At 45.3% G+C, this 25,618-nt stretch overlaps 1 protein-coding gene across 1 annotated transcript; it reads left to right on the top strand.

Annotated features, from left to right (window-relative positions):
• Positions 1–8,814: 8,814 nt before the first annotated feature.
• Positions 8,815–25,615, top strand: MRAP (melanocortin 2 receptor accessory protein). Its single transcript, XM_019730269.3, has 3 exons — positions 8,815–10,397; positions 21,535–21,634; positions 23,903–25,615. The coding sequence occupies exons 1-3, from the start codon at positions 10,211–10,213 to the stop codon at positions 24,177–24,179; spliced, it is 564 nt and encodes a 187-aa protein (XP_019585828.3). The 5' UTR covers positions 8,815–10,210; the 3' UTR covers positions 24,180–25,615.
• Positions 25,616–25,618: the final 3 nt, after the last annotated feature.

Raw genomic sequence — 25,618 nt, 5'->3', positions numbered from 1 at the left:
CTGGTACAAGGTTGATAAAACCTATATATGTTCTTTAGTAAGTGGGTAGTAATCTTGGAATTCAAGGGATGATCTCTGCCTCAACACTTAAATTCTGTGGTGGGATAGCCCAGTAAAGAAGAAATGCAAAGCGGGTTTCCTGATCATTTCCTCACCAATACACTTTTGCTATGGTGGGCCCATTCCTCTATAAATAATAATAATAATAATAATAATAATAATATAAATTATATTTTACAACTGTATTGCTACACTCAATATAAATATGATATATTAAAACATTTTCTTTGACCTAAAACTTAATTTTTTTCTTCTGATTTTAAAAGAGATTAAAACATTTTTATGGGGACCCACAATTATATTATGGGCCTTAGGCACCACACCTAGTGAGATGTCAACCTCAATGCAAAATAAACTCCTCTATTGTCCCAAGTATTATGAATACATAGTATTTAGATACCTACAAAGTCATATTTTATGTGGGGATAAAATGAGATGCTTGAGGAAGATGACCTTGGATTGGGTGGTTGTAGTTGCTTCCTGGACAACCATTCCCACCCTTCCTCTTAGTTTTACAACTAGGAGATTTGGATAAGGTTGAGTCCAACCCCCATCACCTCCACTGCCATTGCCACCAATTATAGGAATGGGTCCCAGAGGTTTAACCTAATCAGAATAACCCATCTTCTCCATAGTCATTGAAGGAGGAATGGCTCCTATCCCAGTCTTAAGCCAATCAGTGCATTGTGCTTCTTTCTCTGGCTATAAGGATTGGCTCAGGATAACAACTTCATCTAAGTTGTCAAACTTTGTCCAATCAGAGTAAATCTCAAGACTCTTGTTCAATGGTTAAAGGAAGAGATGTTCGCTTTGTTCCCTGGATGTGAACAAGGAAGCACATACCCAGGTTGCTTCAGGCAGTCACCTTTTAAAGGTGGAGGACAGAACAGAGAGAATCACAGGGAAACTGAGAGCTCAACCTCTGGACTTCTTCAGTTATGCAAGCCAACAAATTCTTTTTATTGTGGAAGCCAGTTTGAACAGTTTTGGTTTTACTAGAAATTAAAAACTGTGTGTTACAGTATGCTAAAGTGGAGATTTTGACTGAGACTCGAAGATGAGTAAAAATGACATACCAAAATGTGTGTGAGACAGATTGCCTATCTCCCCTGCAGGGAACTTCAGAGCCGATATTGGAGAACTAATTCTTTCCTGCCCTAAACTAGCTCCCACCTTTGGGGAACATGAAAGCCTGGAGAAAATGGTGACCAAGATAACTTCATAAGAAAGATTTCTTTGGAGACAGGCTGGGTTATGAGTTCCACTTCTCCCCATTAGAGAAGGTGGAGGGTATCTTCCCCTTGCCTCAATCTGGCTGAGGAGAGACTTTGAGGAACAGTTACAGAGTCTGTGGGTTCCCAGGTGTTTGGGGACAGTGGACAGCAGGCATCGAGCTCTCTTGGTGGCATAACAAAGGTGAGCCAGGTAGGTTGTCAACCAGATAGGAACTGTTTTGGTGGGTAGGTCACCTACCCTAAGAGGATAACCAGAAGGATGAAGATTCTCCCGCAGCGAGCCTCCAAGTGTGAAAGGGGCCCTGGAGAAGCAGGGCTGCGGGGAGCAGCCAGCCCAAGGGGAGACCTTCCTGGGTCGTGGGTGTGCAGCTGGGGGTGAGAGTGCAAGGTGTTTCCAAGGGGTAGAGAGAGAGAGTTGGTTCTAACCATGCCAGGCCAGAGGGTGCAAAGCCAGGTTAGGATAGAACCAATTCAAATGAATACCATCTTGACCACTTTGTTCCCCATTTTAATCTAGGAATGGAAATAGCAAGGAGCAGGTGAAGTGAGAAAGGGAGCAGAGCCAGCCATACACCCCTCTCCCACTAGAAGCAGGGGCCCACCTACATGTCCTACTTTGGGGAGGAGAACAGTTCTTATCCTGGAGTGAAGATTGCAGTATTAATATCTTAGATTGGAAATTATCATTCTGACATCGAAATTCTGTTTGCAACTAAAGTAGCTGCAGAATTGTCTATTCCCTAAGAGGGTACACTCAAATTCCGAGAATACGGGGAGGATTTCTTTACAAACAGTCTGATAATAAAGGTGTAGATAGCACATATGAGAGAACCTTGAGGAATAGCGCAGGAACCCAAGTTAACAGCAGTGGGGCTGACCCAACCCTTCCCTTGACCCAAAGGGATGCAGGGAGTGAGAGGTTACTAGAACCCAGAAGGAAAGAGAGTTGTGAAGAGCAGACTACTTTGACAGGATCACCCTTCCACCAAGGGACACAGCCAGCTGAGGTGACCTCACAGGGAGGAAAGCAAGAGATAAAAACCCCCCGACCGTGTTCTCATCCCTCCCTCCACTTTCCTGCTGGAGCTCCCAGGGGTCAAAATCCAGTAGGAATCCAGAGATCACTGAGCATATTGATGTGATTTACACAAGTGAGGGTGGAGAGTGATCTGGAGAGGCGAGCAGAAGGAACCCCCCACACACACTGCCCTTGTCTTCATCCAGGGGCACCAAATAAGTCCTAAGGCCATGGTAGGAAGCAAAATTCCAAATAGATAGACCCTTCTTTTTGCTCAACATACCCATTACTTGGACTATCTGATTCAATCCTCCTTTCTGGCTGGGTTCAAAAGCTTTGGTGTAAATAGTACATAAATGCTAGTCTGATTTAATTTCAACGGCTAGCACCAGGGGAGAGACAGACAGAGAGACAGAGAGAGACAGAGAGAGAGACAGAGAGAGAGAGACAGAGAGAGAAAGAACAACTAGGTACAACTAGGGGAGAGAAGAAATAGGAAAAAGGATAGAAGAAACTAATGTGACCTTGACAATTTTGCTGGAAGAATTTATGGCTTTTTAAAAGTGCTCTGGCAATTGGAGAACGTGGGGAATTAATGGCTACTGATTGCAATCATGCTCTAGATTTTAATTGTATGCACTTCCTTGCACTTACCCATAAGAATGACAATGAGGTATGATTGTAGGTCACGGAAGTCAATTGTCTGTCCCCTTTAGTATTTAGAGAGCTGGTTGCAGCTGCATTTGAGGACCATTTGGTCCAACTCTTATTGGTGGAGAAATGTCTGGGAGCCAAATGGCACCCACAGCTGCTTCCCCCTACCCGCTGGCACCAAGAGATTTCCATGCTGCTCACTGAGCCCCCAGGGACCTCCTGCCACAATCAGAGCCCTCCTTAGGGGGATAAGATGTGCTGTGGGAAAAGTGTGGTTAGATATTTATATCTGTGTTCCAGGAGTGAAACAAGAACTACAGGAATGCTTCACCTTTCAAAAACTCCTCAGAGGCAGGATGTTCTTTAAATAGTTCTGTTCCCCTCTCCTAGTCAATGTGTGGAATCACGATTTTCCGGTCTTTAACAGAGATATTTAATTTTCGTGCAAGTTGGAAAAAAATGAAGAGAACATGTGATTTTCAGAAAAATCATAATATATTTGAGCTGGGGAAGAATCGTAGAGATGCTTAGTCCACGCATCTCACTCTGCAAAGTCATGAATCTAGTGAATGGCAGAGATTAGTGGACATCTGGGCTGTTATATGTCCAGCACCCTCTCCTTTTCTTGGGAAAAGTGCTCCACCCTCCTCCCCAACCCCAGGTGGGGCTTCCCATCTTGGATGTCTTATCTCACTCCTTCCCCCTCCCAGAGGTGGTCTGTGCCCTAGCTCTGCTAGTCTTAGCTTCCTGGCCACAGCTCTAGGTTCTAGGAGCAGATGTCAGAACGAGAGACAGTTCACGCCCATCCCTGGAGCTTTTTAATGCCAAAGCTTGGGGGTAGCGTCCTCTGCCCACCTTTCCTCTTGAATCACAACCCCAGAGCTGTCGTCAGGCATGTCCCCAGCCATGTGCAACAGCCTAGCATGACACTGACCCTCAGAGAGAAGATGCGAGGTGGAGGCTGAAAGTAACAGCTGCCTCCCCGCTTCCACAGCTCTTTCCTGTTCTGTGAGCTCCCCTCACAGCACCCCATAAACCCCACTGGTGTTGAAGCTAGTTAGAACCAGGTTTCTGTCACTTACTGCCAAGAGTCCTGACTAATACACAGATTTCAGCCTAGAACCTTGGTCTCTGGACCCTGAGTATAGTGGGGTCTGCACCAGATTGTTGAAATATAACTTCATACATTTGATAGTGCCTTGTTATTTCTCAAAATACAGGTCTTTAAAAGAGGCTAACTCTGGTGAACAGCAATATCATGTAAGGGAAGTATATATTTCCAGTATAAAATTCTTAAGTCAGTCCCTCACTTTCTTTCCAAGCACTTCCTTGTTTCTCTCTTAGATCTTTCCATTTTTCTAAATGCAAGCAGAAGAAGGTCTCAGTTAGGTTATAATAGCTTTTTAACACCTACACCAAACACCTATAAATCTCCCTTTTAACTCAGAGGGTGTTCTCCAAACTCAACACATACTGATCATAAAGTGAGGGGTGTCATTTCTGAATCTGGAATTATACTAGTGAGACCTTAAGTCAAATTACGTATCTTTTGAGAGATTTGAGGAAATGCTGCATCCTTCGTAGAAGTATTGGAAGATAAAGTTTAAGAATATTCACAGAGAATAAAATTAAATAACTAAGAAATGTAAAAGGTGGGGTTGGGGAAGATAAGAGGTATAAGCCATCAATCCAGAAAGTCCAACATCTAACTTACAATAGGTGGCTCAAATAGACAGGAAAGACAAAATAACAAAGGAGAAGAAACAGTCAAAGAAATAATACAATATAATTTCTCAGAGCTAAAAGATATGACTCTACAGATGTAAAGGATGTACCAACTGCCCAGGACAAGGAATGAAATCATCTCACACCAAGACTTAGCATTGTAAAATAGCACAACTCTTACCTTCAGAGAAAATTCCAAAGTTTCAATTAAGAGGAAAAAAGGTGCGAGAATCAGAGTGGCATTAGATTTCTCATCAGTATCTTAACTTAAGAAGCTGGAAAGTTCAAAATTCAGGGGGGATATCGTTTCCAGACTAGAATTATATACCCACTCAACTCATGATCCATGCATGGTTGACATTTTCAGACATGAATAAACTTCAAAAATGTATCTTTAACATATCCTTTCTTCTTTGAAAATGTGCTGCAATAAGAAATGGGAGATGTGACATCACAGTAAAAGAAAAGCAAATGTTTAATATATGGAAAGACACTCTACCACCCTTATTTTTAAACTATGCTGAAAACCAATAGCTCACCTATCAGTTTGTTAAAATCCAGGAGTTTGACAAGATAATCTGTTGCCCAGGCTATTGCCTCGGAAAACAGGTGGTTGTATATAGTGCTGTTAGGTATGCAAGATATTATCAGCTCTGTGGAAAGGAATTTGGCAATACCTAACACAATTACATACATGTATGTATCCTTGGATGCAGAATTCTCACTTTCAGGAATCAATCCCAACAAGATGACAAAAACAGAAACATAAGACATCGCAGCACTGTTGCAGCAGCAAAGACCTAACACAAGCCAAACATCTCCCGCTGGGAATTGGATGAATAAGTTGTAGTATATCCACACAATGGCAGCATTATGCATCTGCAAAAAAGAAGGAGAAATATCTCTGCATGTCATGGAGAGACGTCCAGAATAAATTGTTAAGTGATAAAAGCGTGGTTTAAAAAAAGAGACATAGTTTGCTATTGCACATCTGAAAGGGGGAGAAGGAAAGACTGAATATACATACATATTTACTTATATTTTTTTAAATTAAAAGATAAACCAAAAGTCCTTTTTAAAAGTAATGATTTGAGTGAAAGTAAAAGGAAGGGAGAAGAGGAATAGAATCTAAAGAGCTACAAATAAACCTTATTTTATAGATTTAACTTTGGAATCATTTAGATATTTTACATAATTATAAAACAAAATAAATGTTTTAGAAAACAACCTCTAAAAATTGAAATATTTAATATATTTAGTGGGTGGCATAACTCCATAAAAAAGAACTATTTCAAGTGACTTTAAAACATGGGTTTTACTACACATATCTTGTAGCACATACGCTAAGGACAAAAAAGAAAAAAAAATGAAAACAAAAAACTGTCCCCCTCATAAAAGATCTTAAATTGGTTTCAGTAATCATGTTCTTGTTGATATTGACATTGTTATTCTGAAACTGTGTGTATTAAATGTTAAATAATTATGTTAGTATCATGGGGAATAGGATTTTAAGTTCTGGAGAAAAAAGGATACAGCGAAGAAAGATAAGGTTAAGTAATAACTATGGTTGTGATTTAGAATTGGAAGTATCAATGTGAACTCAGGATGTTTTTCATTTAAAAAAAATAAACATTTCCTGGGGTGGCCGGTTAGCTCAGTTGGTTAGAACATGGTGCTGATAACCGAGGTTGCCGGTTTGATCCCTGCATGGGCCACTGTGAGCTGCGCCTCCTTAAGAAAAATAAAATTAATTAAATAAATACTCCCTAGCTCTCCACATTGAATAAGCCTGAACATTATAACCAACACTGTAGCAATAAGCATACTTTGCATCCAGATTACGATAGCTAAACACCATTTCCTGCCAAAAGAAACCAGGATTCTTTGGAGAAATGGATGAATTCAAGGTCTGGGGCAAGAAATACACAAAAGGAGCCTGGAACAACTTGTCATTCCAGGGAGCGAGATAGTTAGAAAAAAACAAAACAAACTGCTAATGAAACCCACATCAAGAGGCTCTCACTGTCCAACTATAAGGTAATCTGCAGGTCAGTCAAGATAATCGCTGCAATGGATGGGAACACATCAAATAGGTTTAAATGCATGAGTTCATAATGATTTTTTAAAAACTTTTCATGTCAGAAAATGCTAGAAAACCTAATCATTATTTTCAAAACTGGCAACAAACAAACACATAAAGCAAATCAAACGTTTATTTTCCAGTGAGGTGAACTGTACCTCGGGTAACCGAATAGTTTAGGAAGGAAGGGTTTTGTTTTCTTTTTAGAAGGACAGCAGCTAATAAAATGAGGAAGGAATGATGGAGTAAGACGATCACCATTTTTACAAGGCGACGTGCATTGAAAGATCTCAGCAATGATCATCCTTGGCTGGTCTGGTCACAAAAAATAGAGACAACCAGACATTACGTGCCTCTTGAAGGAAGGATACCGCACCACTCTGAGGTATTCTTGCCCAAAAAATTGAACTGAAATCTGATTCAACCTCTAGACCTAACTTCACTTTCCAGGAAATACAAGGCCTGGGGAACGTGGCTGCCATCACCAGGGGATCCAGCTGGCAAACTCTTCGGGGCAAATAACCCATTTCCTCAGCAAATAAATGACAAGTTCAAAAAAACTAAATAAAACAAAATAAAATAAGAAGGAGAGAAACCATGCATTTAACAAAACTTCAGTCATAACAATCAATTGCAATGCATGTATCTTATTTGCTCCTGATTTGAGCAAATTAATTATTAAAAGAAATAAAGGAATGATGAGACAGAGGGAAAATTTGAACATTGGCTAGATAGTTAATACAATTAAATAATTATTATTAATTTTAGGTGGGATAATAGTATTATGGTTTCATTTTTTTAATCCTCCTTCAGAGATACATACTGAAATATTTGCAGATAAAATGATATATTTAGAATTTGCTTCACAGCATCCAGAATGGGGGGGAGTGATAGGGACGTAGATAAAAGGAAATTTGCTACAACTTGACCATTGTTCAAGTAGGGTGGTGGTTACACGGAGTTTCATTATATTCTCACAGTTTTTCCAAATGTTTGAAATTGTCCATGATAAAAATTTTATTTTTAAAACAGCCATGCAAATTTTCCATTTACTCTGTTATATACCTATGCTCGTTTTAATATTAAAATGTAACTTTTACCCAAAATAAGGTTGACAAAAATGGATACTCCAGATAGAAGTGCTGTATTTATCTTAAGGAATTGCATACCCACAACACAACATTGTTTGCCCCATGTGGTGGGCTCAAAAATAGACCCCCAAAACATCGACACCCTAATCCCTGGAACCTGTGAATGTTACTTTATGTGGCAACAGGAACTTTGCAGATATGACTAAATTAAGGGTTTTGAAATGGAGAGATTATCCTGGATTATGCGGGTGGGCCCAATGTAATCATAAGTATCTTTATAAGAAGTAGGAACAGACAGATGTGACTACAGAAGAAGGCCATGTGACAATGGAATTAAGGAGTGGGGGGAAGGCGGTGTGATGCAGGACAAGCCAAGGAACGAGGACCGCCTCCAGAAGCTGGGAAAGGCAAGGGAACGGCTTCTCCCTCAGCGATACCAGAAGGAACCAGCCCTGAACAGCCCCCTAATATTAGTCCCATGTAACTCATTTTGAACGTCTGACTTCCAGGACTGTAAGATAATAAATCTGTGTTGTTTGAAGCCACCAATTCTATGATAACTTGTTGCGGCAGCCACACGACACTAATACACCTGTTTGCAGGTCCCAGTACTGAGCAGAGCGTGGAGGCTGCCCCAGCCGCCTGCATCCCAGCTTTCTGCCTGGAAAATGGGGCTGCCCACACCTATAGCAGAGTACCGTGAGGATGATGTAAAGAGCAGCACACAGTGGCTCGCTCAGGTAATGGGTCAGTAAGTGTTTGTTTTCCTCCCTTTCTAGGTCTCTCCTTCCTACCTTGCCTCCTCTACTCAATCTGTAGTCACAATGACAGCTAACGAGTGTGCACATTTCCTATAAAAGAAAACACCCCAGAAAAAAAAAACAAGAAAAAAAAACACTTCACCTTCAAGCTTTGGGTTATAAATTAAAGTGGGAAGAAAAACAATGCTTACGGTCAAGGTCTTTGAGATATTGGTTAATATAAATATGTCATTATTATCTCAGAGAGCTGACCTTCATGGGAGTAGGCTTACTAATGTCAAAAGAGACATTTTTAAAATTTGTTTTTCTACCAGGGAACTTTCATGGGTATTTTGTCAAGATTATTATCAGACCAATAAATTCATTTTAACAATCAGTTATTTGTCAGGTAGAAGTGAAAATTCCAAACAAATGGAATTAAATTATGTTCAATTGGAAAATGTAACAAGGAAGGAAGGAAGGAAGGAAGGAAGGAAGGAAGGAAGGAAGGAAGGAAGGAAGGAAGGAAGGAAGGAAGGAAAGAAAGAAGCCCAGGCTCTTGTTTCTCCCTTTCTAATCAAGGACACTGCCTCCGTGGTTCAGGGAGAGCGGTCCCCGCAGAACGCCGCAGGCACAGCAGGGCTGCGTGTACAGGATCCAAGCCAGCAGACAGCCTGTCTACACTGTCCACCCATCTTTGCTCTGACAGTGTAGATGTGCATGAAGAATACTAGGAAGTTGGTATATTGGAGGCAAGGCCCCATGATTCCGTGTGTTTTAATTTCCTAACTAATTCTCAAAGGCGAAATCCTAGGACTCCCCTCACATGTAGTCTTACTCATTCCAAATATTTGAAATGTTCCTCTTAATTGCGTCTGTGGCTCTAAGAAAAATGAGTGTATAACTTGGAGACATGCCCTACAGAAAGCCAGAAGAATCCTCGTCACACTTGTCATCAGCCAAGGGCTGGGTGAACCCTGGGGCCCTATTACCCAAGAGCTCAATCCATGTGGGAGCTTGGCCCAGACAAACAGCCTCGTCCGTCTGACCAAATGCAGCTGACTGGTTGGTTCTTGGAGGCTTAGATAAAGGCTGGGAGGTGTACTCAACTGGGGCGAGGGGCTCCTTGGGTTTAATGAATGGGCTGTGTGTACATGAGCGAGGTTCCAAGTTCAGGGCCGACATCACTCAGTTTCTGCCCTCAGATAATGAATCTAAGCCAGTGATTTGCTGGTTGCTTAATGGCACCAAGTACCGCCTTAATGTAAGCCCAGGGCACTGCACCAGTCCTTCGTTTCAGTATCAACTTTTTAAGTATTTAAGGCAAAAAGTGATCGTCCTTTCTAGCCCTATTCAGCATCTGGTCTTTCAAGGAACCCCGGATATCTGTTTTCCTCTCTTTACACAGAAGGGCAACCTAGAGCTGCCCTGGATACACAGTCTCCAGCCTTGCAGCTGTTTGTTTTGGAGTTTTATCAAGAAGGGGCAGGATGGAGAGCTCTACTTGCGTACTGAGGAGATCAGGCACACGCCCCTGACCTTTCTCCCAGCCAATGGCTCTCACACGTGGGCAGGCCCTGAGCCTGGAGACCCACAGACACACTTAGATGATTTTACGGAAATCGTTCGGCCAGCTTACTCCGAGGCCTCCGACGAGCTCCGATGCACTGCCCCCCAGCACCACAGACATGGCCAATGGGACCAACGCCTCCTCCCTGTACTATAGCTACGAGTACTACATGGACTACCTGGACCTCATTCCCGTGGACGAGAAGAAGCTGACAGCCCACAAACGTGAGTCCTGCCCTGGGGAAGCCGCCAGGCACAGGCCGGGGGCTTGGTCCAAATGACTTTCTCTCCATTCATGTCCTGACTCCTCCAACAGCTGTCACAGTGAAGCGGAACATGACCCTGCACTGGGAGATACAAATGAACAGGCGTAAAATGGTATCTGTTATCTTCTAGCTTAAGTTTAGAACCAACCTCCTAAGAACCAAGACACTCTGGGAGCAGACAGACACTCTATCTGCTTTTAAAATAGATTTCTTGGTAGAGTTTCATTTATCTGGATTCCAAACACTTAGGTGAGTTTCTTTACACTGTAGATTTCGGGTTTTCTATTGCCTGTGTGCCAATTTGGGAGAGAGTCATTTTGTCGTTCCCCTAAGATGTATGACTTAATAATTTCTATTAAAATACCAGCCGACGTTTAATCTTCATGGTCTCAGGAAGGACAGCCCAGAACGACTTAAAATCCTTTCGCTCATCTTCCTTCCCGTCTTTATCTCTTGGGTAATATTGTACTTTGTGAACAATCTTCTCTGATTATTCCAACTACTCTGTCAAGATAATTAACAAGTTAACTGAGGAAATGAGCATGAAAAAGAAAACACAAACAAGGTCTCAGGCACTGGGAACCCATCCTCTGCCTATCTTGAAGTCTCAAGTTCCTTTGTTATTTCACTACAGCCACACCATATGTCTGTCAAAAAGTAAATGCAGTAACTAGAAGGAATGGGATGCTTTTCATATGAAAAGATAGTCTGTTCTACACCAACTCAAAACTGAAATCCATTTAGATGTTACTACGTAATAAAAGGGGCAGAGCCCTGGCAGAGCCCTAGGGTGTCTTGTCAGGAAGTGTTCCCGTTTTCAGTTCCATTTACAACTTCCAGAAGTCAAGTGCAGGCACCCATCTGTGTTTGCTGAGGACTCACGTGTCTCCAGCACCATACTAAAGCTTTTGGGAGTTCGATAGGTTTGGAGTGTGTTTTTTTTGATGCAAGGTATACAATCATGAAATCAAAATGCAGATTTTTGCACACACAGCTCATAATAAGGAAGACAAATAATAATAACGAGAAGGTGGCAGGGTTGAAATAAAAGCCTACTCACACGTATTGTCCAAAGTTCAGAACTTCAGAATGCATACTGGTCTGGTTAAAATGTAGATTTGCATTCAGGAAAGTCTTTTTTAAATTAACACAAATTAAATTCTGGGTCCGCCTCTGACACTGCCATCCTCTTGTGTGCCAGACATCCTGCTCTGTCATCACCTGGGCTCCAAAGCTTCTCCTCGCTGCTTTGAGTTGGGAACTATTTGCAACTTTAGAATTGTATTAGGTTGGTGCAAAAGTAATTGTGGTTTAAAAAGTTAAAAATAATTGCAAAAGCTGCAATTACTTTTGCACCAACTTAATAGAACGCATAATCTCAACCTTTGCCCCCACCCTTACCCACAGATAACTTCCCTTTCCAGGAAAAGTGGCTGATGTTCTCTCTAAATTGGGTGTAAGTTTTGAGATGTTCTTTCTTGTAGATGTGAACTAGAGTTGCAAGTTTACAGCCTGCTGAGTGCAGAAACGAAGTCAAATAAGACACACCTCCCCAAAATCCCAAACCCAGTAAAGACCATCTCAGTGAGGAAACTTGCCAAAGAGGCCAGTTGCTCCCCTACCCCAAAACACCCGACATGTCCGGGTTTTTTGACATTCACAGAGAGAGGTCAGTTGCTGGATCCCCCCTATGAAGAGTAAACATCTATTGGTATTTTAATAGAAATTATTCAAGTTATCTATCTTAGGGGATGGACAAAATAACTGTCTTCCAAATCTGCCTACAGACAATGGAAAACATGAAAACTACAATTTGAAGGAACTCACCCAACTGATTGGAACCCCAAACAAATTAAATTCTATCAAAAATCCATTGTGAAAGAATGTTTCAAAAGTGTCTTAGTTCCTTAGCAAGTTAATTCCAAATTTATTACAGAGGGTGTCAGATACCATTTTTTCACCCAAACGCATAGAGGCTGAGAGGTCTCTGACACCCAGAGAGAAATAGGTGCATCTCTGGCCTCCTTTATTCCTGTTTGTATCCCAGATCCCCCAGGCTTCAAGTCTTATCTGAATTTAATTTCTGTTTTCTCTGGAAAAGAAGTTTGGGGTTAGACAAATACTCTCTCCCCAAGGTGTTTAAGCCCTGGATAGGTAGTCATCTCATTTTTTCTGGGGAACTAACTGGGACCACATAGAGGGCAGATGCACGGACTCCAGAGCCAGGTGGCTGGAATTCACACCTGAGCTCGGCCAGTGACATGACGAGCTGAGTGAGCTTGGGCAGGTAAGTTCCTGAGGCCAGGCCATCATCCGGAGGAGGAAATTGGAACCGTCTCTCAATGGGAGAAGTGTTACAAATTTGGGGCAGTCTTTAATTCACCATAAACAAGAAAAATATGGCAGGTGGCCCTATGTGCTCCACCGATAAATAAAATAGGAGGGGGAGCAAAGAACTGGGGCCCAAGGAAGGACGGCAACCTTGACTAGGGTGTTGAGTGAAGGCCTCCCCAAGGTGCCTGTGAGGAGTGAAAGATGAGCCTTGAGGAAGTCTCAGGGAGCCTTCCAGACAGCAAGAACACCAAGGGCTCTGAGGCAGGCGTGCCTGGTGTATTCTGGGAACGAGAAAGACATTTCAGTGACTATTTCCTTATAGTTTTGGAAACTACCTTGGAAATATCTTTTTCTCTTAAAATGGAAACCACTGCATTAGTTCATATGTCAACACAACCCATCAGTCAACAAGTAAAAAAAATAAAAGTATGGGCCCATGACATGAAAAGGCAGTAAAACAAGAGGAAGCTCAAATGGCCAGTGAACAGGAGAAAATGCTCAACTTCACAAGTAATCAGGGAAAGGAACTGGGAAAGAACAATGAGATGCCATTTCACACCCACGGCATCAGCAAACATTAAAAGATTGATATTGGAAGCTTCGGGGTAGGAAGTAGGGAAACTGGAACTGTCAGATGCTGCTGATGCGACGAAAATTGGGTTCACCATTTTGGAGAGCAACTTGACAAGGACCAGAAAAGTTGAAGATGCTGACATGGCAATAGGAGTATGTGGGGTCCTGAGACCCAGAGAAGTTGAGTGATGGGCTCAAGGGCACCCAGCAAGGTATTCGCAGAGCTGGGGCTTCGATTCCAGGCTCCAATGCGCCAGGACTTCCCAGGACACTGCCATGATCAGTGGGCAGACTCTCAGCAACCTTTGCTGTGTTGCTCTCTCTATCCCAGCTCCTGAATAGTGCCTGGCACATAGTAGGCACACATAGGTCTTTGTGGAATGAATGAATAACTAAACTGATGGGAGGTAGGCAGCTCTTGTGTGCATTATGCATTTTCATGGTCAATATCTGTGTCAGTCATCAATTTACTCCTCTCAGTTCTGAATGCACCCTTCAAAACATGCTCTGTGACAAACGATGGGATTTCTCTAAAGTGAGCCTGGTGTAAAGCTTTCCCAGGACAGGGCTCTGAGTGGCACTGCAGGAGGCCTGGGTTGGGTGGGGGGCCCACAGGGGGGATATGAGAACGTCTGGTGGGCCCGGCCTAGTCCCTGATCCAGAACACGGTCCCTTTGAGATCTTGCAGCCCGTGTGGCAATAACCTCTCTGCAGCCATCTCGACCTGCAAACCAAAAGCCCTGTCCATGTGGCCAGTGTGGAGAGGGCATTACAAGCTGAGCAGTGGCTCCTCCACAGGCGCCTGCCAGCAGGACCCCACCACCAGCTGTTGGTCACTTCCTGCCGGTGCTCTGGAAGGCTGTCCGTGGTTTGTCCAGCTGCTTCAACTCAGCCCTAGCTAAACTAACCAACATCTCTGCTATCTGGTGGCCAAACCACACCTTCTCCAAGATGTGAACCTCTTCCGAGTTTGTCCTTCCTTGGATTTTGGGGGCTGGATAGTATCCCCATCCCCTAAATTCCTAGGTTGAAGCCCTAATCCCCAAGACCTCAGAATGGACTGTATTTGGAGGTAGGGCTTCATAGAGATCATTAAATTAAAACAAGCTCATACAGATGGGCCCTCATCCAATATGATGGTATCCTTATAAGAAGAGGAGACTAGGACACAGACACACAAAGAAGGAAGACCATGTGAGGACACAGGGAGAAGGTGGCCATCTACAAGCTAAGGAGAGAGGCCTCAAAAGACACGGACCCTGCCAGGTCTTTGGACTTCTGGCCTCCAGGACTGTGAGAAAATAAATGTCTGTTGTTTAAGCCACCCAGTCTGTGGGACTTTGTTATGGCAGCCTGCCTTAGTCCATGTGGGCTGCTAGAACAAAATACCACAGACGGGTGGCTGATAAACAACAGAAATGTATTTCTCCCAGTCTGCAGGACGGGAAGTCCAAGATCAGTGCAGCAGCACCGTGCCATTCTTGTGAAGGTCCTCTTCCTGGAATAGCTGGTGCCTTCCCGCTGCGTCCTCGCAGGGTGGGAGGGGTGAGGGGCGCTGTCTCTGGCATTCTTTTAAAAGGACACTAATCCCATCCAAGCAGTCTCCACTCTCATGACCTAAGTAAGCACCTCCAAAAGGCCCTAATACCATCACACTGGGCATTAGGATGTAACATATGAATTTGGTTGGGGTGGGGGGAACACAAATATTCAGACCATAGCACAGCCTGAGCAAACTAATACACCTGGGTCCTCTCCCTCAGCTCTGGGATACCTCATAGAGTTTTCTTATATCTTATACTCTTTTATCCTATTTAATAATTCTTCATATTAAGCTTCCTTATTTAGCCTACTGTGTGATTTCATCTACTGACTGGGCCTAGCCTGCTACAATATCCTTCCAGTCTTTCTTCTTCTGCATCTGTTTAAATGCATGAACAGCTGCATTGAAAGAGCAAGTTCATAGAGTGCACTCAGAAAGCGGCCGTAATTTTTCTCCAATGGCCCCTGCAAACCTGCGTATTGGTGCGGACTCTTTCCATGCCTCTGGGTGAAAGTTTGAGTAGGGTCTCCGACTTTCACTGTTCAGTCTTGGATTTTTAAAAATGTCTACCAGTCACTTTAGGTCTCATGTCTAATTCCATGAAATAAATTTTGAACATGTTTAAAAACAACCTATTAACTTCTTTAAAAGTCAGAATTTCCTCTTTCCCCAACTTGGGGGCAGGAGTGCTTCTCATTTCTTTGTTCTGCTGGCAGCTTTCTCCCCCAGCCACCTGCCCCATGCTGGTTTGTGACATGTCTTCATTGGAGCACAAGGAACAGAAAGAGGTGAAGGCTGGCACTGGTCTGGGGGTGGGAGTGTCCTCTGTCAGGGCAGCGAGTCAAACTGGCTCTTTCTCTCCTGGTGGGGTGCGTTTTGAGACCCCCTCACCCCTAGAGGTGTTGCTCTCTTCTGCTGGCCTCAGAGGATGCCCCCAGGACCCTCTTCTCAGAGGCCGACCCCACCTGGACTGGTTCTGTTGGGGGCCCACTCCCCTCTAGGCCCTGCTCATGCACATGGTCCCTTTAGGCCAGCTCCAGGTTGGCACTGAGCCGGCACCCTCCCTGAGGCCCTCTGCTGGGCCTTTGACAACATACAGCCTTACCCCTCAACAGCTGGCGCTTGTTTTCTGTAGTGATCAGTGTCAGGCAGTGTCAATGGTAGGTGGTCTCAGGGATGCTCTGTCACAGTGCGTCATAGGCGGGGTAAGGTGACCAACAGTCTGGATGAGGATGGACAGAGGTCATTCCACAAAAAGCAGGGGACCTTCTTTGCTGACAAAGTCGATTTTCTCTCCCCATCAGTTCGTCTGGGTTGGATTTCCTCCCCAGTCAAACAAACCAGGAAGCATCATATCCCAGCTCTCTGCAGTGAGCACATCAAAGACAGAAAGATCCTGGGAATGGATCTGTGAGCCAGACGCTTCAGGGTGAAACAAGGAGGCAAAGCTCTCGCTCTCACCTCTTCTCACTAGAAGGTCGCCTGTGGCAGTTGGTTGAAATGTGGCAGGTCAGGCTGGGTTCAAGTCTTGTGTCACCTAGAGAAGGAGACAAAATAGAGAGAAAAATACCCTGGGCTCATGTGTTAACCGTACAAGTGGGAAGGATTTTAAGATTTTTGTGTTCACGCCCACACACTGGAATTTATTCCATTGTGGTTGGGCAGAAAATTGGAAACATCTAGGGGTTTACATATGTTTTTATGGAGCATTCAGTGAGGAGCTGATTGAAGGCTGTGAGTTGCCCTTTCTCCGGGATGGCTTGAAATCTGGTGTGATTTTGTTCCAGAGACTTGACAAGGATTTTTACCCTTGTAATTTTCGTATGTGGCTTCTATTTCCTAGAAGGGTTAAGAATCTCCCCACCACTGTCAAGTGGTGGAAAATGCAGATCAGTTTCCTCCGACCCTGCCGGAACTGTCTGATTACATGTGTAATTTTTTAATTGTCCCCTTTTCAGAGGGTAAGCTTAGGAGAAAACCAGTCCCATCTTACAATCTCACAGCGGCAAGAATCTTCCAATCTTCCTCTAATATGATGAGTCTCCCGACAGTGGTCTAATGTTCCCTTGCAGGGAATAGCAAGGTAGATTGACTTCCCTGGGTAGTTCCTGGCTTTCATGCTGTGTGTCATTTACCTTTCTGATTAATATGTCTTCTTTCTTTAATTATGGGTTGGTAAGAATTTGTCATGGCCCATATTGACTTCCGCTGCCGCACCACCTGTGGCAGCTTCAATAAGACGGCAGTCTATGTAGCTGCTGCTCTGAGAGCTGGGAGAGGAAGTACAGAAACACACCACTAATCAATCTGTTCTCTGAACACACTACAGAGAATTCAGTGTAAAGATTGAACAAAGGACCTCTATAACGCTTATCTCTCATTCAGAGTAATCAATTTCAGGTTACAGCTTTAACTGTGACTGCTAACACTTCAGCAAATGGTCAGTCCCGTGGGCATGACATAGCAGTAAAAGTAATTTTTCAACAAAGCTAAGAAAATGTTTGCCTTGAACAAAGTTCCCATCAAGGGAGCCCCACAGGGAGGTGCTACACTTGGAAGATTCTTTTATTGCTCAAAAACTGCTTGGAACTCTTCTGTTGGAACTGACTTTGGCAGTCACAACACAGCCTAGGAAATAGCTAAGGTGATAAACTGTGTATATCTCTGAGGGTGGATTTGCTTTGGGGAAATAGTTAAAAATCACAAAGAAACCAATTGGGTGAATGAAATTAAGCTGGTAAATACCACCTGGGTGTCAAAAATCAAACACAACCTCCTAAAGTAACAAAATTGGTGTGTGTGTGTGTGTGTGTGTGTTGTGTGTCCTTGAAGGTAATTCTAAAAGAAAAATTTATAAATATTCATGAATGTTTGATAAGTGTTTATAAATGTTAGATCAATATATTTATTTTAGGAACATTAATTTGATTCTATTGTAGAGAAAGGGTGATTATTTTGAAGGTCAGCCTTCATTTGGATTTGGAGGTTTGGAACATTGATTTAAAAAGGTACTTTTTTTACTGATTCAATAAAGAAAATTGGCTACAATTATCAGAGAGTACCGGATGAAATAGAAGTTGGTTTCTCTCCCATGTACAAGTCTGCAGAATGGGGTTGTGCGTTGGCTCCACGAACTCCTCACGATCCAGAGTCATTTCAGCTCATTGCTCTGCCATCACTGGGACATTGTCCCTCATCTTCATGTTCCAAGCCATGCTCTAGCCACCACATCCATGTTCTGGGCAGTAAAATCTGGTAAGAAAATAAGAAGGAACACAAAGTAGTAGAAACTAGCAGTCTCTGCAAGAAGACTCCAAGAAACTGTCCTGTAATGGTTCCACCCTCTCATCTCATTGGCCTGTCACATGGTTGGACCTAGTTGAAAGGGAGGCTGGGAAATGTAGTCTTCGTCCCAGGCAGCCATGAGCCCAGCCAAAGGTAGAGGTTCTATTACTATGGAAGTGCATGAAAGCAATTATTACAGTTGACAACTAGCAGTCTATGCCACCGGTACCTTACTTATATCTTACATTTTAGTAAGCTTGAAGAACACAGTGATATCACTTGCCATAAATCCTCTTAAGAGAAATAATAATTTTAGTTCTATTTATATATCATTTTGCAACCATGAAACAAGGAACTATGCCATGTGTATCATACATACATATTATTTTATTTAATTTGTGTAGTAGTCTATATAATATATACTATTATCCTCATTTAACAGATGAGGAAACAGATGTAGAGATGTACAAACCCCCGATTGTCTGAGATCACATAGCTAGGAAATGGCTGCGTAGAATTTAAACTGAAAACCACGCACCTCCAGAGCCTTGGCCCATAGCCCTGTTGTTAGCCCCCAAGAAGGTGAGACTCTTAGATTTAATGTACTAGGACTCTGGGACTCAAATGTGAATGGCATTTGGAGGAATGCTAAACCTGAGGCTTAGCAGTTTTCACTCAACAAAATGGAGGTGCCTACTATGAGTTGGGAGTATTTTAATTAGGTTAATTTGCTAACTCCAAGTTGGGATGAGAAGTTCCCAATGTGACATGATGCCCAACCATGCCATCCAGAGTCTTTTCCTGTCAATCCACTGTGGATGCCTCATTCCCCTCTTTCTGTCAGTATGGACCGGAAAAGGAAGGAAAGAAACAAGGGACAGAGGGAAGGAGAAAAGGGAAGGGAGGAGAAGGAAGTAAACGAGGGAAGGAAGGGGGAAGGGAAGAAAAGGAAAGGAGAGGGGATGACAGGGATGTTTTCCTGGCTGGACCAGGGTCACTGTCCAGCCAGCCTGGTGCTCCGCGTTGTGAAAACAAGCCCACGGATGTTTAAACATTCCTAACACTGAGGAATGACAGCTCTTGCCCTTGGACAAAATGTTCTGTTCAAGCACTTAGGCTGACCCTTCAGGAGGAAGAGGGAAAAGAACTCTCTTTTCTTGGCTGCCTTTTTCAACAGAACCTGATGAAAGAGAATTGAATACGCAAAACAGCTACTGATAGCCCTTTGGTCTGACAAAATTTAAATTTCGCTTGTCTGTAGAACTCGGTTCTGTGAACAGTGTTGTCTCATTTCCTGCTCAGTGTCCAGGGATAAGGGACCAAGGGCAGGAGCCGAAAAGTGTGAGCCTGGGAGAAGCTGGGCAGCTGGGGGGAGTTCTCAACCGCTCAATTTTTGAAGCTATTCCTTAGAGGTTCTGACAGGAGTTATCCAGGCTCTAAAGACCTCACACCCTGCATTATTTTTATGAAGGAAAAAGAGAATTCATGTCTGCAGAAATCTAAAAATTCCCTGGCAGAAAACAATCCCAAACCAAGTTTTCTGAAAGCATACGTACACTCATGCTTTGAGGGTTGCAAAGTAATGGCTCTGTGGGATAGAGTTGAACTGAAGCAGGTGTTGTGGAATAATGCACAGCAAACAGGCAAGGAAGGTGAGAGTCCCAGACTGCTTCGAAAAGTCCTTAGCTTAGGACGGACGGTAACAACCTCATTCTGTACAGCCTAGGAGCCCAGAAGTTCTCCTTAAACAGTTCAATGCTCTAGAATGCCACCATCAGTTCCTCAGCGCAGGGACAGAAAGGAGGAAGGATGTGAGAGCCAGCCAGCCCGGGGTCCTTGCTGTCCTTGCCTCTCTGGAGTGCGCATGCCCAGTTGCTGGTACATGCCGAGGCAGTGGGGGCGCTGATTCCTTTCGCAACCCCTGCATCTCTGCCTTATACCCTGTGTTTGATGCGGCCAGGGTCTAAGATCAACTCCTACGAGTCCTCAGTGTCTCCCTCCACCTGTCTCGGGCCATAGAGCACAGAGGTGACACTCTACTCAAATGCCTTTATTTACCACGCAGGTAGCTCACAAATCTCTAACACCCCATTCATTCACTCAGACAGTTGTTCATTGGGTCCTTCATTTGTTCACTCATTCATAAACATCTTTTTGTTTGACCAGAACACAGAATCCATGAGGCAAGGTAGGGCTAGCGCAGGAAGCACTGCAGGAGTTCAGAGGAGGATGGTGGGGGAGGAGAGTGCACGTGAAAGGCGTCAGTCATTTCCTGGGTGCTAGGTGGGCCCCCTCTGAATTCTTGAAAGCCACTAGCAGAGCCTGGCTCACGTAGGTGCTTAATAAATACCTGTTGGTTACCATCCTTCTGCAGCCTCCTTTGGTCACACACAGGTGTCCAGCATATCCCCACTGGGCCATCTTGTCCTGGGGTCATGAGTGTGCCTGGGATAAGACACCTGCAGACATTAATTGTGAGCCCAGTGCTCTGTGCCCAGAGCCAGAGTCAACCACCAAGAAACAGTACCCTATTGCAAAGGTTTCCTAGCGACTTGCCGAATGTTCCTGAATTGCAGCACTGGAGAATGGCACCTTCTGACCTGCCAGGTTCTACCCAGGGCCCAGAAGAAGCTAAGCGTGTTTCCTGGGTAGCCCCTGCCCCTTCAGTCTCCAGCCACAAATACAGCCATAGTGGTGACTGCAAAAGCGCCTTTTCCTCCTGCCACTGCACCCCAGCTGGGCCTGTCCAGCTGTAAGGGAGGGACCGGCTCTTTCCACCTCACTGAGCTGGCTGACCAGGGCGGGTCTTGGTTAATCCCACAGTGGGAAGGGGTCACTCTGGCTCTGTGCTCTACAGCAATCCGTCATGCTCACAGCCTGCTTCTAAGGCTCTAACTCTTGGAGTCTCTGGAGCTGCCCTGAATGGGGCTGGTCACCAAAGCCCCTGCAGCCCTCACAGGGGTGGGGAAGCCATCCTGTCACACAAACTGCCCACAGCCCTTCCTTCTGCCTCCAAGGGAGAAAGGAAGGAGGGGAAACCCATCTTCTGAGCAGCAGTAGCTGCCAAAACAGCAAATCCACGGGGTGCCACTCGATTGTATTTACTGCTTTTCCCTCAACGGACAATCACTCTAAACTGACCCAGTAGCTCGTTGCTCTGGGAAAAGTCACTTCCTGCTGCCCTGTTCCCTCTCAAGGTTATTGTTTAAGGGAAATCTTCCCAAGGGCTCCAGCCAGAGGCTGGAAGAGGAGAGGACGCCTATACTGGGCCCTGTTTCCACAGCACTGGGGGCCCTGATTTCCCTCACAGTTGGTTTCTGTGACATGACACGACACTGAGCTGCATCTCTCCCTCCCGCAGATTCGATTGTCATTGCCTTCTGGCTGAGCCTGGCTGCTTTTGTGGTGCTGCTCTTCCTAATCCTGCTCTCCATGTCCTGCTCAGGGTCCCTGCAGGGGAGGTAAGTCGGGGAGGGGGGGGTGTGGGGATGTAGGGAAATCCGTGGCTAAACAGTGCGGGATCCTACGTCCAAGCAAGGGAGCACTGTTTGGCCATAAAAGAGGAATGAAGCACTGACCCATGCCACAACATGGCTGAACTCAAAAACACTGTGCTGAGTGAAAGAAGCCAGGCACAAAAGGCACATTGTGTGTGGTTCTATTGATATGAAATATCTAGAAGAGGAAAACCCATAGAGACAGAAAGCAGATTAGCTGTGGCTAACAGGTATCATCTTTTTCGGATGATAAAAATATTTTAAAATAGACTGTGGTGATGGTTGGATAACTCTGAATATACTAAAGCTCATCCAACTTTACATTTTGTGAACTTTACTGTATGCACTGGCATAATATATCTCAATTAAGCTGTTGAAAGCGATAAAGCCAAAATGAGCTCATATGCCTGTTAGGTCTTGCCAGTCAGCAACCCAGACAAATGGGACCCTAACTTAGGGACCCATGGTCACCATCTTTTACTCAGTGCCCGCTGTGTGCCTTAGTGGTTAAATTGGAGGTAAAATCTCTAGGAGCTCCAAGTAGTAATTTGAGCCTCGCTTGCTGTTAATTCTGTGCTAGATGATTGGCCCCCACACCCAGTTTTCCGTTCTAGCTCAATCTGCACCCCATAGCTACTGCTGTCCTAATGACTTCCTACGGCGGACACTATGCCACCTCTCTCCCTGCCATAGCTGACAGGACCAGGGGTAGGCAAGGGACCCAAAAAGGGCCCGTCCATGGCTGAAACGTGTATCCTGGCAGAAGAGCTGGGGCCAGGGAGCGCTGAGGGGTCCTGGACACCATTAGGAACCAAGAACCTTGGGGAATAGAAACCATGCGTCAGCTTCGGAAGCTGATAGCAAAGAGATGAGCAAAGCTGTTCTGAGACAGAGGGAGGGGTAACCAGAGAGGGCGGCCCCCCTACACAACGGGGTGCCACGGCCGGTTCCAGTGAGGCCCTGTGGATGTGTGCGTGTGCAGACCTCCCTCGAGGGAGTTTCTTCTACCCTCCGTCACCCCCACCCACCCTGCCCATAGCCTCTTATCCATCAGTCCACACTCACCAGGTCACTTATGGTTCCCTTTGGTCACACATGGGGGGCAGGGACCAGCTTTGGAGCAAGGAAGAAATCCATCCTTTTCTTCCAGTGTTTAGAACTCACATTGAAGTCAAGCAGATTTTTACCCCCAAGAGCTACCTGGGGGACAAACTAATGAAATCACCTTTCTCTTCTGCTCTTTTGAGGTGACTTATAGCAAGCCCTGTGCTAGGGACAGTTTGCAAGATTGGTCCGTTATCCTCCCAGTGGAAAGTTCTCCAGTCCAGTGGGCCCACGGGTGGCCGTGGAGGAGGGGTCTTGTGCATATTCTGGGCTACCAGCTGACAGGACAAATCCTGACTGGCCACGTGGCTCCCTAAAGAAAATGCCCTCCAGGCACTTGGCAGCAAATGTGAAATGCTCAGGGCAGCAAATGGGTCCTTAGGAAGATTTAGGAAAGAGAATGTCAAGGTGTTCCCTGAGGAGTCGCTCTTTCCATCCATGCTAGAAAAGAAAAAAAGAAAAAGAAAAAACGATCATGCTAGCACCCTCTGAAAGGAGGCCTCTGCTCCCTGGGGCCGCTTTCCTTGCCTCTTCATTCACTTAGCACTACAGCCACATGTGAACTAGTCCTCTAGCTTAGACAGCTATCAGCACATCACCTCATTTGATCCTGAGGACACCTGAGGCAATCACTGTCCTGTTTCTTTGATGAAACTGAAAGCAGACAGGTGGGACATGGTGGCCGTCTCAGCCCAGTGGCTGTCTACTGCCCCCAGCACCCTGAGTGCAGGAGAGTCCATCCAGGAGGGTGGATTGCTAAGATACAGGTTGGCTTGAGGTGTGGATACAAGATGAGCTGCACTCAAACTTGTGGGTGGACGGAAGCTCAACCTGCCCCCCTCCCCAACTGTAAATGGACATACGAGGGAGAAGTGACCTTGAGGGAAAGATCTGAGGTATGGGTCACCATTGATCACTTCCTCTTTCCTCCCATTTTTCCACAATGGCGACCTTTGTGAGCTGGGCTGGCTCTCCCTGGGGGCCGTTCCCCTGGCACAGGTGCTCTCACTCCATGGCACCTTTCCTAAGTACGGGCTTTGGACAGGCAGGACAGTGCAACAGGAAAACCCCCGGAAAGGACTGTTCTCCAGTGGCCTGATGTCTGCCTCCCATGTGCTCTGTCCATAGGAACAACGGCCAACAGCACCCCACATGCTCCTGGAGTCATGGCCTCCACCTCCCCCTCTGCATCCGGAGGTTCCTGCTGCATCACAGGGCCCCTCGGGCCACCCCGCAGGCTTCACCAAGCTCAGTCAAGGAACCAGGCAGCACAGCATATGGCCCCCATCATCCGCTGCAGCAGGAGGGCCCCTCCACTTCGCCCCCCACCCCATCCCAGCCCCAGGCCCAGCCTGCTGTCCCTGGGGAACTGGCCCTCGATGGGAACCCGCATGGCATTAGCTGATGTCAGTAACAAGCCCAGGGAGCCTCCCCTTGGAGACAGAACCTCTCGATTGCAGAACTGACACCAGCAAACCATGGCCATTGCCGAGTGAGCCGGTAAACTCAAACCATCCTGCACACACATGTGGCCTCTGGAAGCCTGTTTACACGTTGCAGGAAGTGCAACAAGGTGAAGAATGTCTCCACAGGAGGCACACACTATGCATTTATCCAAAGCTTGCAACAGCCCATCCAGCACAGAGAAGTAGCCCCGAACATCGCAGATCATACTTAGTGCACTTACCTCTTTACTTACTACCTACATTCACTTTGGGAAAGGTAGAGAAATAAAATATACACAAGATGAAAAGATATTCACTCACTAATCTTTACTATGCTACTTTTAGCTTCAACTATTACTGCTATGGTGTTCTATCGAGCTTGAGGTCACTTGGCTGATCTGTACCTTTTTGAGGACATCCAGGGAGGGCCTGAGAAGTCCCACCCATCCGCCACTGATGCCCACTGTTACCAAAAATGGGACAGTGTGTGTCCTGCCAGGCCAGCAGACTGTGGTCAAGGGACCCACGTCACACTTCTGACCTCCCCAGAGCCTTTCCAAGACAGAGCCAAGGACGCATCTCCCCTGGAGGGAGCAGCCAGGCTCGGCTGGCCTGGCCTAAGCCCAAGGGGAAGAATCTGCCTCCAAATGCTGCCGCACAGCATCTTTAAGCTGGTAGGAAGGGTCTCATCCTGGATGTGACTTCATGTGACTTCTGATCTGAGACCTAGTCCTTTAGTGCCCAACAGCCTGACCCTGGCAGGCAGGCACCAGGGGACAGAAAAATAATTCCCCAAGGTGAGTGCCGGGTTTGGCCCCACCGGACTCGGGGGCAGTGCGTTAGGAGAAAGCTTGGGGAGACTGAGCTCCAGAAAAGGGGGAGAGAAAGGAACACGTGGCCTTTCCAGCTTGAATCTACCTGTAGGACTCTGACTTCAAAAGGGGAGGGGAGAGGGGAGGTGAACGCTTCCAGACAATGAGCCCTGTTTGTGGTAAGGGGGTTAGATGAAGAATTACTCTTGCCTTGGTTAAAAATATTGTTAAAAGCAACAGAAGAGAGTCCGAAGAACACTGGAGGTACAAAAATGTGCAACGCTGAAGCCGAAACCAAGCCATTCTCAGTACTGTGTATATTATACGGGCAAATAAACAGCCACCTCCCAGGTGGCAGACAGGGAATGCCACCGCACTGACATGTGACGATGGCCCAACAGACCCTGGGAGCCACGGTGTGCAGGAGGCATGTGGGTACATGCACAGCTTTAAATGAGCAGACTAGAATTTTATCTGTGAAACTCATGACATTTCATATTCCATATTTGTCAGTTATGACACCAATTAATATAGGAATCGTACAAGTCAAATCCTGACCTCTAAAATACAGGTTTCTGTGGAATAAA

Source organism: Rhinolophus sinicus, chromosome 17, assembly GCF_057876585.1.
Source record: "Rhinolophus sinicus isolate RSI-liver-muscle chromosome 17, RSI-T2T, whole genome shotgun sequence".
NCBI classification, from domain to species: domain Eukaryota; kingdom Metazoa; phylum Chordata; class Mammalia; order Chiroptera; family Rhinolophidae; genus Rhinolophus; species Rhinolophus sinicus.
This window is presented reverse-complemented; position numbering and strand designations above follow the sequence as displayed.

What these genes read in the sequence shown, in the direction of transcription:
- MRAP (XM_019730269.3), top strand. Translation starts at nt 10,211, where the DNA reads ATGATTTTACGGAAATCGTTCGGCCAGCTTACTCCGAGGCCTCCGACG. An exon ending in GAAGCTGACAGCCCACAAAC is followed by an intron (nt 10,398 to 21,534) that starts GTGAGTCCTGCC and finishes TCCCTCCCGCAG; the next exon opens with ATTCGATTGTCATTGCCTTC. An exon ending in TCAGGGTCCCTGCAGGGGAG is followed by an intron (nt 21,635 to 23,902) that starts GTAAGTCGGGGA and finishes CTCTGTCCATAG; the next exon opens with GAACAACGGCCAACAGCACC.